Source organism: Condylura cristata, unplaced genomic scaffold (genome assembly GCF_000260355.1).
Source record: "Condylura cristata isolate star-nosed mole 26May11 unplaced genomic scaffold, ConCri1.0 scaffold00011, whole genome shotgun sequence".
In the NCBI taxonomy this organism is placed as follows: Eukaryota; Metazoa; Chordata; class Mammalia; order Eulipotyphla; family Talpidae; genus Condylura; species Condylura cristata.
In genome coordinates this window covers 26,898,898-26,914,285 of record NW_004567112.1, presented here as the reverse complement: position 1 = coordinate 26,914,285, position 15,388 = coordinate 26,898,898, and the positions used below count along the sequence as shown (strand labels likewise).

Sequence of the window (15,388 nt, the reverse complement as noted above, 5' to 3'; positions counted from 1 at the left end):
GGCCCTCGCGGCCGGCATCAGGCCCATGGCTCGCCCGGGCGCGGCGGCGCAGCAGTGGCAGGAATGCCCGGCATGCGCGCAGGTAGCGTCTTGCCCGCCGCCCGCCCGGGGCCGGGACCCTGGAAAAAGGGAGGGCCTGGGACTTGTAAGTTCCTGAAATGCCACGCCTGAAGTTGGCCCCCGTGGAAGATCGCGCATCTCCAACTTGCAGCCCCCTTTTCCCTGAACGTTGTTAGGCACCATAGGAATACCAGCCCTCTTTGCCGAGGGCTGTGCACTCCGCAGACTAGAACGCAGGCATCCCAGGTGGGGCAATGGAGGCTCAGGAAGGCCAGGTAATGGGATCTGAATCACCCAACCTGGAGACCGTTCGAGCCCCGACCGCCAACAGCTGGGCTGCTGGTTCAGCGCTAGAGCTCAGGGCTCCATGTCCCTGCCCTGCCTAGGGTAGGCGCCCTAGGGCCAGGGAAGGTGACTGGGGCTTGGTATGCAGTATCCTGTGCAGCACTGTGTGGTAGGTATTTTACAGAAGAGCGGCTGATATTTAGAGAATTTATGTAATTTGCCTCAGGTCACACAATTGACAGAGCTTCAGACCTATATTCTAACCGCAAGGCCTGTGTTCAACAGAAAGGAGCTCACAGCCCCAGCCCCACACTTGCAAAGTGTGAGCTCCTGGCAGGCAAGAGTACACAGCCTCAGGGCAGTAGCAGGCAGTCCCCAGGGTTGTGGACAGCATTCTGTAAGGAAGAGCTCAGGGGGACCTGGGGCTGGAGGGGCTGCTTATCTCAAAGCTCAGCTTGTAGGGCAGCTCATTCTTCAGGGTGTAGGCTGGGGGAGGGGAGTGAGACCCCCATCATGGTGCAGATTTAAAGGGCTATTCCAAATGTCAGTAATCAAGATACTTGATGACAAAGTTTAAAAAATGCAAATGAATATAAAACACCCATGAGGTATAAGATAGAAAGACCGACTGTAACACTGCAGTGACACAGATTTTTGAAATTGAGAGTCTCACCCTAATCCCACTCAGGGATTTAAAATTTGGGCACTTTGCAAATGTAACTAAACTAAGGATGGCGGGATTATATTGGATTGTTCCAGTGGAGCTTATGAGGGAGACAGAAGACCGTGTGACTACAGAAGAGCAGGTTACGTAAGGAGAGAAGCAGAAACTGGAGTGATCAGACCGTAAGTGAGGAATGTGGGCAGAGGCAAAAACAGGTTCTACCCTGGGGCCTCAGAAGCAACCAGCCCTGTAGACACCTTGACTTTAGCCTCCTAAATCTCAGTCCTGACACCTGACCTCCACAACAGGGAGAGAATAAACTTGTGCTTTAAGTTGCTAAATTCATAGCTGTTTGTCAGAGCACCGATAGGAAACTAATTCAGTGGATTATTGCATTAATTTTTACTTAAGAATTAGCATATTTATCTTTATTACTGAATTTTGTGCCCCAGGCCAGGTGAAGTTTTCTAGTCCTGGGCCTGACACTAGAGTAGGGGTGGGGGCTGAAATCCTCACAAGTCCTGGGTATGGGGGTGGGGTGCTACTTTTTCCATTCCCAGAGGTGTAGTCTTGGAGTTGAGCAAGGTGGTTCAAGCTGTCAGGGATCCCAAGCCAAGGAATACCCTGCCCTAAATTGATGGGGGCGGGGGGGAAGCCAGGGGCCCCCAACCTACCAAGTCCAACCAGTTCCATGCAGGTTAACTGTCCCAGGGAGGAGGCAACTACTCTGGAAGCAAGTGGGACCCTCCCAGGTGGACAGATAGGCTCTGGTGCCGACCTGCTTTCTCTTCTTTGAGCCCATGTGTCACTGAGTTAGTTAGACCTATCAGTCTCTAGAGAATCTCTTCCTCCCCCACCTACATTCCCAGGAGGGAGGTCTACAGCTGCCTCCCATTTAGCAGGTTCTGGACTCTGGCAGACACTGCCTTAAGGATCTCCAGGCCAGGCTAACGCACCACCTTGGGTGGTCTGTTGGGGCAGGTGTGCAGAGGGCTTACCCTTCTTAGGCAGATCGCAGGAGCCTTCATCTCTGAAACATGTGTCCTAAAGTTTGGGCTGGGACCAGGACCTCAAGAACTACCTCTGTTCTCTGCCTTCATTGCTTTTCTCTCTCTCTCTCTCTCTGTCTCTGTCTATCTTTCTCTCTTTCTCCCCCTCCCCCCTCGCCAGCCCCCTTCCAGACAACTCAGATCCAGGAAGCTACAGTACTCTGATACTTACCTGGCACTAGACAGCCAGAAGAGGGGCTCACGCTGAAAGCAGGCTCCCTGCTCCCAGCCCTGCTGTGTTTTCTTTGACAAATCGCTGAACCTCTCTGGGCCTCTCTGCAACTCACATAATGAACTACTGGCCAGAGTAGCACATAACAAGCATTTAAGACCCCTCCCCCTTTCCTCAGACTGGTATAGGAGACCAAGGCTGCCTGGAAGGGGCCTGACACCACAGAATTTTCAGGTAGGGTGCCTGAAGGTCTCCAGAGCAAGCATCCACCACTGTAGCTTTGAGCTCCAGCAGGCCTGGGGTCGAAGGAAGGCCTCCTGTTTACTTCTTCATGATGGGCAGGTCACCTGAGCCTACCCTGCTTCTCAGCCCATTGAAGGCGATCTAACAAAACTGATTTCACTGGACAACTGTGGGGGTGAATCAGAATGCAGCTGGGCAGGGAAATGCAAAACTAATGTTAGCTGCTCTAAGGAGCAGCTGCCTCCTCCACCCAGTGCTCCCTCTCTCCTCCGGTCACCAGAGCGTGCATCAGGGTTGCTGACACACCAGTGGCCCAGCTTACAATGACCACAACAAACCCTTTTCTAGCTCTGGGCCCTGAGTTTTACTTAGCAGGCTGAGCAGAGGGGCATGTCTTACCACTGCAGCTGGAGGAAGGACGGCTCAGCAGCCCAGTAAGGCAGGTAGAAGGCAGTTAAACAGCCAGCTGCCTGGGTGTCACTGGAAGCAGTGAGAGGCAGCCCCCTGTCCATCACCAGGCTGGCTCAAGATAAGGCAACTACTTTCTTGGTAACCAGTCCCTGGTTTCCTGGTCACCCCATCAGTGGAGTGTGCGGTTGGGGTTATTTCCACTGCCCAAGCTCACAGGCGCGTGAGCTCTATGGGGAAAGAGACCCAATAATGCTGTGAAACAAGCCCTCTGCCCAGAAGAGGGTGGACTTGCCCTTTAGCGTCTGGGGCTTGACCAGGGCTGAGGCTTGTGGAGGCATGTCCTCCTCGGGGCGCCTCGGATGGCCTGGGGTACCAGAGTCAGGCTCCAGTGTCACTTCTGCTGGCCTAGTGACTGGAGGCCAGGCCAGGCCAGTGGTGGCCTTTCTCCCCTGTCTTGGAAAGGCCACTGAGAAAGGCACAGACCCTGGGTACATTAACATCTAGAGGAGCAAGACTAAGATGCTCCTTGATTCTCCCGGAGACGTGGGGCACGGGGCAAAGGGCTCTGAACAGAAGTGCTACTCTAGGGTCTCAGGCTCCCAGCCTGGGCTGGGCCAGTGACCTTTCATTCTGAACCTGATTGTGTCTTAAAGGCTTCCGTTTAGACATGTCATTCCTGTCCATAATGACTCCTACCAGCTGGACTAACAAGGTTGCTTTGTGTCCCTACAAGTGGCCTGAGGCTGGGATTATCTCCATGTCAAGTGTCCTGCCCCATGGCCTCTGGGAACTGCTTTAGTACCTCCTCCATCTTTACCCCCATCATTTCTGAGCTTCTCAAAGCAGGACTGTGGTTCTGGGAATCACAGGGAAGTCTCCAGAGGCCTGTGAGAGCCACACATAGTTAGGCTGGGTCAGCGAGGCTCTGCTGCCCACTGCAGGCCAGCAGCTTGGCCCCTGGTGTGCATCCCCAGAACAGTCCCTCTGGGTGGGGCAGGGCCACCATTCCCAAGTGGACCCCTGACCCTGGGATTGTCCCTTAATAATCAGCTCCTGGGTTTTCTCGTAGTCACTGCTGACCTGGTGGGCCGGTTGCCAAACTGCTAGTCATTGAGGTCTAAGCTTCAGACTCACTCCTGCACCTCAGCCGCTCTGCTAGTTGAATGACTCAGGCATCCCATGTGGCCAAATGCACAACTCATTGCTGCCTGGCTCTCTTGATTCATGACAATGCTGGCTTCCAAGTACTCAGCAGACACCCTGAGTCCAGACTCAATGCTCCCCTTCTTTCACACCCTCGTCCAGGCGATCTGTAGAGCCTGTTTCCAAAGAGGTTTGGAACTAGATCCCTTTACCACCATCCACCCTAGGGAGAGCACCCCTTTCTCGTGCTTACATCACCACAAGTACCCTCCCCCCAGGCTCCCCTATCCCTGTCTGGGCAGCAGTCAGAGTGGGGCTTTGAGACTGCCAGCACCTTTGTGTGACTCAATCTTCCAGTGTCTCCATCCTCCTTGCACTTAGGGGTCTAAGCTGAAGTCCTCCTAGACCCCATAAGGCCACAGCCCTCAGGTCCTTCCCTGTCTGGCCCTGTCCCTCATGCCTCTGGTCCACCTGTCAAATCACAGGTTCAAGACCATATTAGACAGTCTCTACTGTTGTCTGATCTGTTGCCTGGTGCTGGCACATTTTCTCACCTTCAAGACTGAATGTCATAAGCTCTGCTTTCATCTCTGTATATTAAACTGCTCTCATTGGGTGGTTTTTTTTTTTTTCTTTTAATAGTGCTCACCACCTTCTAAAACATAGTAGTTCTCTCAAGATGTGGTCCCCAGACCTGCAGCATCATCATTACCTAGGAGCATGCAAGAAACACAAATTATAATGAGTTGGAAACTCTGGGGTGGAGCCTTCCTCCGTGGAGCCTTCCTCCGGACATTCAGGTGTTAGCTGACATTTGAGAGTTCTTTGCTTCTTATCATCGCCCTTGGAGATGTAGAATGGAAGTTGTGTTTATTCTCTTTTCCTGCCTGGCTTGGCAGAATGCTGTGATTGCTGAGTGAATGTGGACTACTTAGTACTAAGAATGCTAAGCACTTTGCATTCATTTCTCTCAGTTCTAATGACAATTCTGCTCTGAAGATACTCAGTTTGCAAAGACACAGAGAAGGTAAAGCAGCCAGAGTTAACAGAGCAAGGGGCAGTCAGACCACACTTAGAACACAGACTACTACCGAAGCCTGTGGCCCCTTCTCATATTTCAATGAAACTGACTTTGCTGATACCAGATAACCAGGTAGGAGTGCACCTATGAAATCATGGAACAGATGCCAGGGAGCACTGGGTTCCCTGATTCCTTTCTCCCCCTCTTACAGAGAACAGCCTAGGACCTACCCAGTAGGTACACTGTGGCTGTGTTGTAGGAGTTGGGTACAAAATCCTACAGATCTGTTTGCCCTCTTCACAATATCAAGTCTTCTGATTCACGAACATGGGAAGCCTTTTTATTGATTAGGCTTTCTTTAATTTTTTTCAACAATATTTTATCATTTTCAGAGTATATATTTGCACTTCTCTTGTTAAATGAGTTCCTGAGTATTCTGTTGGTGGTGGAAATGCAGTTTCCTATCTTTCAGGTTGCCCTTGGTTTGTGTGTAATGACCTTGTATTCTGCCATCTTGCTAAATTCATTATCAGTCTCATAGTTATCTACTGGATTTCAAAAAGAGTTCCTATATACAAGTTAATATCATCTGCAAATAGATACTTTTACTTTTATTTTTTCTCCAGCCTGGATGCATTTTATTTCATTTTCTTGCTCATTTGCTTTGTGTAGAACCTCCAGCACAATGTTGAATAGAGGTGATGGCCATCCTTGTCTTATTCCTATCTTGGAGGAAATATATCCAGAATTTCTCCTTGTCTTTTTCCTATCTTGGAAGAAACACATCCAAAATTTCTCCATTAAGTATGCTATTACCTATGGGTTTTCTGTAGATACCATTTAGTAGGCTGAGGAAGTTCCTTTCGATCCCTAAGCAATTTTTATCATGAAAGGGTGCACCCTACTGACTTCCCCCACAAACTACTGTCCCATTTTCTTCTTTTGCTTTACAGTGAATTTAGAAGGGTTAGCTATGCTCATATTCCAATTCCCCTCCTCCTCTCCTCCACCATACCCATTGTTACTGGGCTTTTCCACCAGCACTCTGCCAACACCACCCCAGTCCAAGCCACCAATGAACTTGGTTCATGTTAATTCTCTTCCTGCTGACCCAACCTGCATGCTGCCATTGACCAGCTCCCCCCTCTCTCTTAGAGGTTCCCTTCCCTTGGTTCCACTGCCTCATACACTCTTGGCTCCCCACCCCACCCCCCCTTGCCCTGCTTGGACTATCCTTCTCAGCCCCCTTGGCTGAGCAGCTCAGAGCTCAGCCCTGGTCCTCTCTGCTGTCTGTACACATGTCCCACAGTGCCTCATCCAGCATGTCTTCCCCCCCCCACCTATGTGCTGATGACCCCACATTCTCTCTCCAACACAGCCATTGCTTGTAATTTCTACATTTAAATATCTAACTGCCTACTTGACATCCAACCTTGAGCTTCTAGTAAATATCTCAATCTAGCCCCAAAGTGAACTCTCCCTCTTCCTTCCAAACAATTGCACTTCCTGTGTTCTTTCTCACCTGAGTTAATGGCTAATCTACTCTTCCAGTTGCTTAGATAAAGTAGCTTGGAATACCCTTCAATTCTCTCTTGTTCTCTTGCACCCTTCCAGCAGAGACATACTATTTTCTTTACCTTCAAAATATATCAAGATTTCAATTACTTCTCATCACCAATACCCTAGGGTCATGGCTACCATTATCTCTTGCCCATATAAACTAATGACACTTTTCATGTGATAGTCTGCCTGTTTCTGCCCTGGCCTGCTTTCATCTACTCTCAGAGGGACGAGCCAGAGGGATCCCATCAGAACCTGACTCAGGCTCCACAATACCTCTGTTCAAAACCTGACATTGGTGCCACCTCACTCAGAGGGAAAGCCAGCGTGGTCTCCACAGAGAAGTTAACCTACCTACCACCCCATTTCTTGTCTGATCTGTCTCCTCCTCCCTCTTTCACTGACTGGCTCCCTCCTCCTTGCTCTTCTGACATGGGTACTCCTGCTTCTGCTTCCAAAACGTGACCTTTTCTCAAATGGCACACAACTCCAGCCCCCTGGTTTCCCTGTCTCATTGTTCACCACTGAGCTCACTGCCATCAAATTTGCCATGGGACCATTAGGCTGTTGTCCACTCTTCTACTTGAAGGTGCTCTGCTTGAGGGCAGGGGCCCTGTCTGTGCCCCAGTCTCTAGAACAAACATGCAAGTAAATAACTGACTGGCTGAGTAGATGAATGCCAGGCAAGGGGTGCTCCAGTCAGGGGTGCCCCTGGGCAGGCCACCAGCATGAACAGGCTGCCCTAGACAGCTGGCCTGTCCTAGTTTCCCCATGGGCATGGCCTGCCAGGCTTTCCCCTGACTTTAGCAGGCACGGTGCCATTCATGTCTGTCTGAGGGGCCGTTCCCTGCCAGAACAAACATGCTTGAAAAGACTCAGGGTTCCGTTATTAAATAGTGAAAGAAGGCATGATCCTCTAAGCCTCCTTTCCAGGGGAACCCAAGCTAATAACAGCTTTGCCAGGAAACCTTCAGAGGCTGACTGAGCCCACTTGGGAGCTCCCAGGCTTGCCCAGACATGTCTAAGATTGCTAACCCTTGGGGTTTCTGCATTTCCTCTAGACTTCTCCTGGGGAGGAGATAAGTGCCTTTGATGAAGTTTCTTGTTTTAATTCTGGCAAGTTCCTGAGCACACAGCCGGAGAAGGCTGACAGACCCTGGGCCCTGGAGGAGGGCAAATCTAGGCTCCACCTGGATTGTGGACCAGGTCCCAGTGCTGGGCCAGAGGGCTGGGGGAAGGGAAGCGAGGAGGGAGAGAGACCATGCTCACCTGGGGACCAGCAAATGAAGACCTCCTGTGACAGCTAGGCTGGGACAAAGCACTGCCTTTGGGGTCAGAACATCTGTAACCTTCGTTTCTTAGGTCTTCTCTCTGACTAGCTATTTTGTCTTGGGCCGTTACTTAGCATTGTTGATGCTTAGTTTTCTTTTTTTTTTTTTTATCACTTACATAGTGAAATATGCACACATCCGGAAGTACTTAAAGCCTAATGTACAGATGAACACACAGTGTAAAGTGAGCACCTGTGATTACTTTCCCCTTCATTTCCTTGCCTTTCTTAATATTGTTGCTGCATAATTGTCTGTAAATAATATAGCTGACTTTTGCCCTATTTTTAAACTTTATATAAACTGTATAAGACACAGTATGATAGTTGTGTCTGTTCCTCCCTAACCCCACAGTATGTTTTTAGGATTCATGCAAGAGGCTGGCTGGAGTTGCAGCTAATTCTCCGTCTGGAGCTTGCCTTTGTAAGAATCTACCTCTTGTGCCGTAGCTGAACTCTGGGCTAGTGTGGGGCCATCACAAACAAAGCTGCCGTCATATCTGCCATGGCGTGTCTCCGGCATGCCTGCGTGTACACTTCAGTTTGGGACATGCATGGCCCTGGAATGCTGGGATACGGATGGCCAAAACTACCTAACAATTCCCCTAGCAATATATGCAAATATCAGTGGCTCTCTATCTACATCACCACTGGGAACCACCTGTCTGTCCTCGTTTAGGCATTCTGGTGGGTGAGTAGAAGTACCCCTTTGGGGTCATTTCCCTGATTCCTAAGGAGGCTGAGCATCACTGCCTAACTGCTCAAGAGGATTTCTTCTTTTGCAAAGTCACTATTCGAGTCTCTTGCTGTGTGTCTTCTGGCTCATCTATTTTTGCATTCCTGGTTTGCAGGAGTTTGAGGATTAAGTCATTGGATGGTTCTATATGTGGAAAATACGTTCTCCCAACTACGGGTTGAATTGTTATTAATCTTTTTTATAGAACAGATGTTCTTTATTTTATGTGGTATTATTGAGTCTTCTCCTAAAAGATTAATGCTTTTCATCACTCACTTAAAAAATATCTTCCTCTACTTCAAGATCATGGAGATGTAATCAATTTCCTCCTGATGCAAAGCACCACTTGTCATAGATCACAGTCCCGCTGCCCAGTTGGTTTCTGGGCTCCACGCAGTCCCACTGCCTCACTATCAGCTATCTTGCCCTGGAGAAGTCCCTGGGGAATTCAGGCACCCTGGGTGGGCTTAGGTCTTCTCAGGCCGTTCCCTGAGAACAAATCACTGCAACTGGGCATGGGGGGCATGGCTAATAAGGAAGGCCAGAGAGAGACTCTGACTTTCAAAGTTGTCCCATTTTTCTACATGGAGCTTTGGGGTTCTGTAAGAGGTGCTCAGGCAAGTGGTAGCCAGGGCTGAGAGAGGAGAGCTGGCCAGGTGCCTCTGCCTGTGGAGCATGCATGACTGCAGGATGCGCCCCAAAGGTGAGGATCTGCCAGGACCATGTACTAGTCAACACTGCAGTGAGACAGCATAGCCAAGGCTCATGTGCTAGGACCCTGGGGCCCAAAGGCCCAGCCTCGGGGTCGGCAGGGCAGCCAGGGGCCTTTCTGAAAGCTCCTTCGTGGTGACTGCACATGGACACCAACCTGCAGAGACTGCCCAGCTGGGAGTCACCATTACTTCTGTTCCCACCCAAGCTTTTGCCCCTGTCACCTCCAGTCTGATGATTGTCCCTGCTGCTTGCACCCACTCTCATCTTTCCAGGGTCCACCCCTCACATGGTGACTATTTTTATATAACCAGAATCAGGTGGTGTCTGGCTCCTGTTCAGAGTCCTCCTGGTGCCTCCCCTGACCTCAGCGACCTCTGGCCTCAGGCCCTCGCTCCCATCCTCACTTCCTCAGGGCACATGGCCTCTCTGAGATTGCTCAGGTTTCATCACTCATTCCCTCCCCAGGGCCTTTGTACTCGCTGGCCCTGCTGTCTGATACCTCTACCCCCACCATTCCCTTGGCCCTTCTGGTGGTAGCTTCATTAAGCTTGCGGGGCCAGATGGCTCACATAGCTGTCTCCTGTCCTCTCACTCAGCTTTTCTCTGCTCGCATGTTTCTCACTTTGGATATCACGTGACCCACCAAATACCAATCATCTGACTCCCACAGGCCACTGGAATGGAGGGAGAGGCAGAAGAACTGAGTTTGCCACTGAACTTCCAGTGTGTGGAATACAACCCGATACCTTTTGGGCAGCCAGTATGTTGATTAAAGAAGGGAGTAAACGGCAGCTGCTGTTTTCAGATCAGGACAGAAAGCAGGATCCATAGGCAGCGCCTGGGGCGCCAGGCCCGACAGAGGCAAAGGCGTTGCACCCGGGCCCCTGCTAGGACCCTGCCAGCACCCACATTTGGGTATATGCAGACCACCTCACACCCACTTAGTGTTGAGCAGGGGCCTGGTGCTCCGCCAGTTTACGACAAAACAAAACCTGAAATCGCCAAGAACTTAATGAGACAGACAGACAAAAGCCAAGAGGACTCCAGTTGGAGGAGGGCATGACTTTGGGAAGTGCCGCCAGAACCTGCCAGGTGCCCCAAGGGCGACTCCCCAGGGCCAGCGGAAGAGGACAGCGCTGTCGCCTGTCGAAAGAAGCCCAGTGCAGCCTGCAGTCCCCAGTGAGATGGATCGTGTAGACTCAGTGAGGTACGGAGAGGCATGATTACCTGGAGACAAGGGTTCTAGAGGGTGAGCATGCGAGCTACGGGCAGTACCTCCACCAAGCGGGGCCCAGATGACCCGGCGGATGGCCTGCACCCAGTCCTCCATGTCCCGCTGGGAGCTGGCCATGAGCAGGAGCGCCTCGGGGTTGGCCGGCACCTTCTCCCGCTCCCCGGCACCACCTGCAAGACAGGGAGACACAGCTTACCGCAGGGCCCCCTGCAGGGCGCGCCTAGGGGGACCCTGCCCCAGTGCTCCCGCCATCTGACTAGATCCTCTCGCAGCAGCCGGACTCTGACTCTTTTGATAGCACATCCCTTTCACACCTCACACGTCTGTCTCTGGCCCTTGTGGGTTGCTCTATCTCCTTCCGTCTTTTTTATGGTCCTATATCAGAATAAAAGCCATTAAATGCATCTTGGGCTGCTATCAGAAAGAGAAAGAAGTTTGGTGCCCCCAGAAGCCACAATGCTTTTACTCCACTTCACACAGCCAAAGCGCACTTAGTGTCCCTGAGCCCAAGCATGGCATTACCGGTGCAGAACTGTGAGTGAGCCAGGGTGCACACCGGGCTCAGGCTTCCCACCGGGGGCCCTCACAGCCACATGCTGGCTCATTCTTCAGAGGCAGAGGGATGGGAAAGCTCAGGCTGTTGTTTGGGAACAGATTTTGTCCCCTACAAGTAGTTCTAATGTCTTGTCTTCATGTGTAAACACTTCACTCTTTGAGATACACTTACACTGGACTGAACTTTCGAGGCAATGTAAGGGACTTTTCAAGGACTGGGCCTTTCTGTACTCCCCCTACCACAGCCCGCAATGTGTCTCTTATCTGTGTGCTTGCAGGACCATCTGTGGGTGGGCGACTTTGGAGAGGTGAGATAGGGTGGGGAGGGAGGTCGGCCCCGAGCCAGAACTTGCTGGAGCCTGTGGCCCAGGGCTGGAGGCCAGACCGGCAAGGGCTTACTGAGCTCTGGGCACCCGCCTGGGGCCCTTCTAAGAAGTTGCAGATGCTTAAATGAACAAAGCTGTTGGATGTTCCTCCCCTCCTAGGATTCCTTCTTCACAGTGACAGGGTATGTTGCTCCAGATAAGGAACTACGAGTGTGATTTACAGAATTTGCCTCAGCTCACACAGCCAATTCATGGAAGACCCAGGGATTCAAAATCCTCAGCCCTGAGCTCTGAACCCACCCCTGCTTCCACCACTCTGTAAGAATGAGCCTCCGCAAGGGTGGTACTGAGAATGGTCATAGAAGTTGGCCAGGGACTGGGGCAACTCCGGCAGCTGCTAGGAGTGCTGAAACAGGGGAGAGCTGTGACCTTGAGAGGAGGTGCCCTGAGCCAGGCATTTGGGAGGTGCCGTGATGTGTGACACTGGCAGACCGTCTGCTGTCAGGCTGGGCCCTGCGTGGCTCCTCCCTCCCGGCAGGTACATGGGGTCTGTGGGCTGCACTTTTATGGGTTCTCATGTATGTCTGTACATTCTTATTTGTTTTTAACTTTTAGGAAACTGCCACAAACTGTTTTCCCAAGTGATTGCACCACTTTGCATTCCCTCTGCAGGTATGAGAGTTCTAGCTCCTGCACTTCCTCGCCAGCACTAGGCGGGTCAGCGTTTTACCTTTAATCTTTCCTTGTGTATGTTTAGCGTTGTTTGAATTTGCCTTCCCAAGTGACCAGTGATGTCAGACATTTTTTTTTTTAGGTACTGAATTGCCCTTTGTGTATCTTCTTGGTGATAGCTGTTGAAATTGTTTAATAATTTTTGATATGGGCTCATTTACTTTTTCATTATGAGCTTGAGAGTCTGTCACATAATCTGGGTACAAATCCCTTATCAGATACATGCTTTGTAAATATTTCTCCCTGTCTGTAACTTTTCTCTGCATCCTAACAGTATATTTCCAAGGGAAGTTTCTGATTTTTTGATGAAGTCCAGTTTATCATATTTGTATTGGTCCTGTATCTAAACAAATTAACTTATCCCAAGATGATAAGATGATAAGTTTTCTTCCAGGAATTTCAAAATTTTAGGGTTTACAATTAGGTCTCTGAGTGAATGTATGCACTGAAATTACTCTTTTACATATGGATGGTGTTCAGATACTTAACACGAATCTGTTAAGGAAGCACTTATGTCAAAGGACACATAAGACACTTCGGCACATTTCATTCCCATGATTGCTCTAGATGGATGTTACTGATCCCACTTTCTAGACACAGAAACAGATACAAATGGCAGGCCCATGGTTTAAGTCCAGGTTTGTTTAGCTATGAACTTGTTCTCTTTTTGCAATATGAAACCTCCTGTACAGCAGGGGAGAATGAGAAGAAGATAAAATAAGCTAAATACACTAAAACAAACTGTGGGATTATTCTATAGCATTTAATTGTTTATGCTTACTCTTTTGTTTGTTACGGAAGATTAGTATTAGGTTTAAAGAAAACATTACAGTAGTGATTATCTTAGAAAGAAATGCATGATGAAAGATGAGGGTCTCTTGCTATTGTTTCTGGCTCTTTACTGTTTCTGATGACACTGGGTTCCCATCCCAGCTGCCACCTCTCCCAGGTATTTCAGAGCCTCTGGAGCAGTGCCCAGAGCTCAAGCTGGGCTTGGCCCTCAGTGCCAGCAGATGGAGCTCTGTGACTTGGTTTCCCCACATGTCGGAGTCACTCCCACAGGGTCCCGGAAGGAACAAAGGCACTAGTCCAGCATGAAATGAGATATTTTCTGCTTAGGACCTGAGGCCAAGCAATCTACTTATCTGCTTTCACTGCCATGTTCAATTAAATGCCATACAAGACAGAGCTTCTCCATCTTAGCATGTCTGAATCAGATCATTCTTCACTACCATGTGGGGAGCATCTTGTTCCTGGGGATGTTTAGCAAACATCCTGGTCTCCGCCCACTAGATGCAGGAGCAGCCTCTGCCTCCTTCCCATGATGTGACAAATGTCCTGTAGGGGGCAAAACTGTCCCCAGCTCAGAAGGATTGATACAGAGGAAACATCTATACTGCCCCCGAGTCTCAGAGACCTGCACAACTTTACAGTGTGTGGTTTCCATGGCTACAACGTGGTATATCTCAAAGTGATCAACTCCTCTTCTGTCAAACCAGCTTCCTCCTGTGATCCAACCTTATACCTGGAGAACCAGGGGCCCAAGGCAGAAAGGGGGGAGTCCCCACATCAATCTGCCCTTCTCTGGTAAGCTCACCCATCTTTGGCTTTAAATGGCATTCCTGAGCCAGTGATTTCCAATGTCACTGCTCCCCTGTCCTCTGCCCATCCACCGGTGCCACTGAGATGTCTCCAGGCCTCTCCGTCTTAGCAAATATCTATTCTGGATTAGCCCGCCTATCTGCCTCAGATGAGGGCAACTCTATCTTCTGCTCAAGTCGAAACCAGACTCAGTTCCACTCACAGCCATTCCACCAGTAAATTCTATATCCACCTTCACAATATATTCAAAATCTGACCACATTCGTCATTATATCTGGTCTAAGCTGCCACTGTTTCTGATCTCAATTATCAGAACTGTCTCTCCGTTCCCGGCCTTGTTCCCTAAAAGCTAAGGGTAGCGGCTGGCCACGTGGCCCAGGCAAGCTGCTCTGCAGCTCACAGGCTCAATTCCCACCAGGGTCCCTCTCGGCAAAGCCTTGCATTGCCCTTCTAAGCTCTCAGCTGCTGCTCTTCTGACTTCGTAGCTGTTTTCTGGTTTAAGCTTTGCCGTTCCTCCTCCCCCACCCCCAGGCACGCCCTTGCAGTTGTCTAAACTGTTGGCCTCTCACTCCTCCAGATCTTTCCTCGTGTCCCCTTCTGGGAGAATCCCTCTTGACCACCTTGTTTACACTGCACCCAGCGTACCTATTCCTAGCCTGAATTTTTCCTTAGCACGTATCACAACCCAGTACACCTATTTTCGGTGTTTACAACATGCTTGCTTGAGTGTCTCTTTTTGGCTCACCCTGCCTTATCTGTTTGCTCAGCAGCTCCTGCACATTGAACAGTGCCTGGCATGGAGAGGCCATACCGGTGTCCGGCTGGTGGGAGCTGACCAAGGGCAGCAGCAGAACAAGGTTACTGGCCCCCTCAAAGGGGGGTGTGAGCAGATGGGCGTTAGATGTTTAGACACCCATAGTGGAAGTGGCGCCACGATCCCCATTTTTTTTTAATAATTTTTTTTTTAAAGATTCATTTATTTGTGCATACAGAAATGGGGTACAGGCAGGAGGCTCAGGGGCGGCGAGAGGCTTCACCAGAGGCAGAGTGGGGAGCAGAACAGGCAGACTGATGAGGTACACTGCTGAGGGGAGCAGCGGGCGGGTCAGGAGAGGTCTGCCATGCCATATGGTCTCCTCCGGGGCAGGCGGGAATCGAACTCATGTGGAAGTGGCTTTAGCTTCTGAGTGCTGCGCTGAGCCACCAGGGAGGGCCAACGATCCCCATTTTAAAGGGATGACAGTGAGGCCCAGAGGTATTGAGAAATGCAGTCGGGTTGTAAAATCACAGAACACTGACCTCAAGACTCTGGCTCCTACCGCAGACCCCACTGGGCTCACCTCTCTTGCCTATGACATACAGGCCCCAGGTCACTGAGTCAGGGCCTTAGTCTGGCTTTCTGGGTCCCATTGGGGCTCTGAGCTCCTGAACTTTTATGCTCAAGTCTTTCTACCCACACTAAGAATTTTAGGGGATATAAGGTAACTCCAAAAATGCAGCAAATAGGGGTTCTAGGATAAACTTTTTTCTGTATAAAAATTTTCATAATAAAAA

At 50.2% G+C, this 15,388-nt stretch overlaps 1 protein-coding gene across 4 annotated transcripts in view; it reads right to left on the bottom strand.

The window, feature by feature from the left end:
• ARHGAP22 (Rho GTPase activating protein 22) overlaps positions 1-15,388 on the bottom strand; it is a 142,076-nt gene that overhangs the window by 15,686 nt on the left and 111,002 nt on the right. For 2 of the 4 annotated variants that reach the window (XM_012723702.1, XM_012723703.1), the window contains one exon: positions 10,613-10,789. The exons of 1 other annotated variant lie outside the window; for it this stretch is intronic. In XM_012723702.1, the coding sequence (XP_012579156.1) occupies positions 10,613-10,789 (177 nt within the window). The remainder of the gene's footprint in view (positions 1-10,612; positions 10,790-15,388) is intronic. One more of the 4 variants, XM_004680668.2, reaches the window with a different exon arrangement.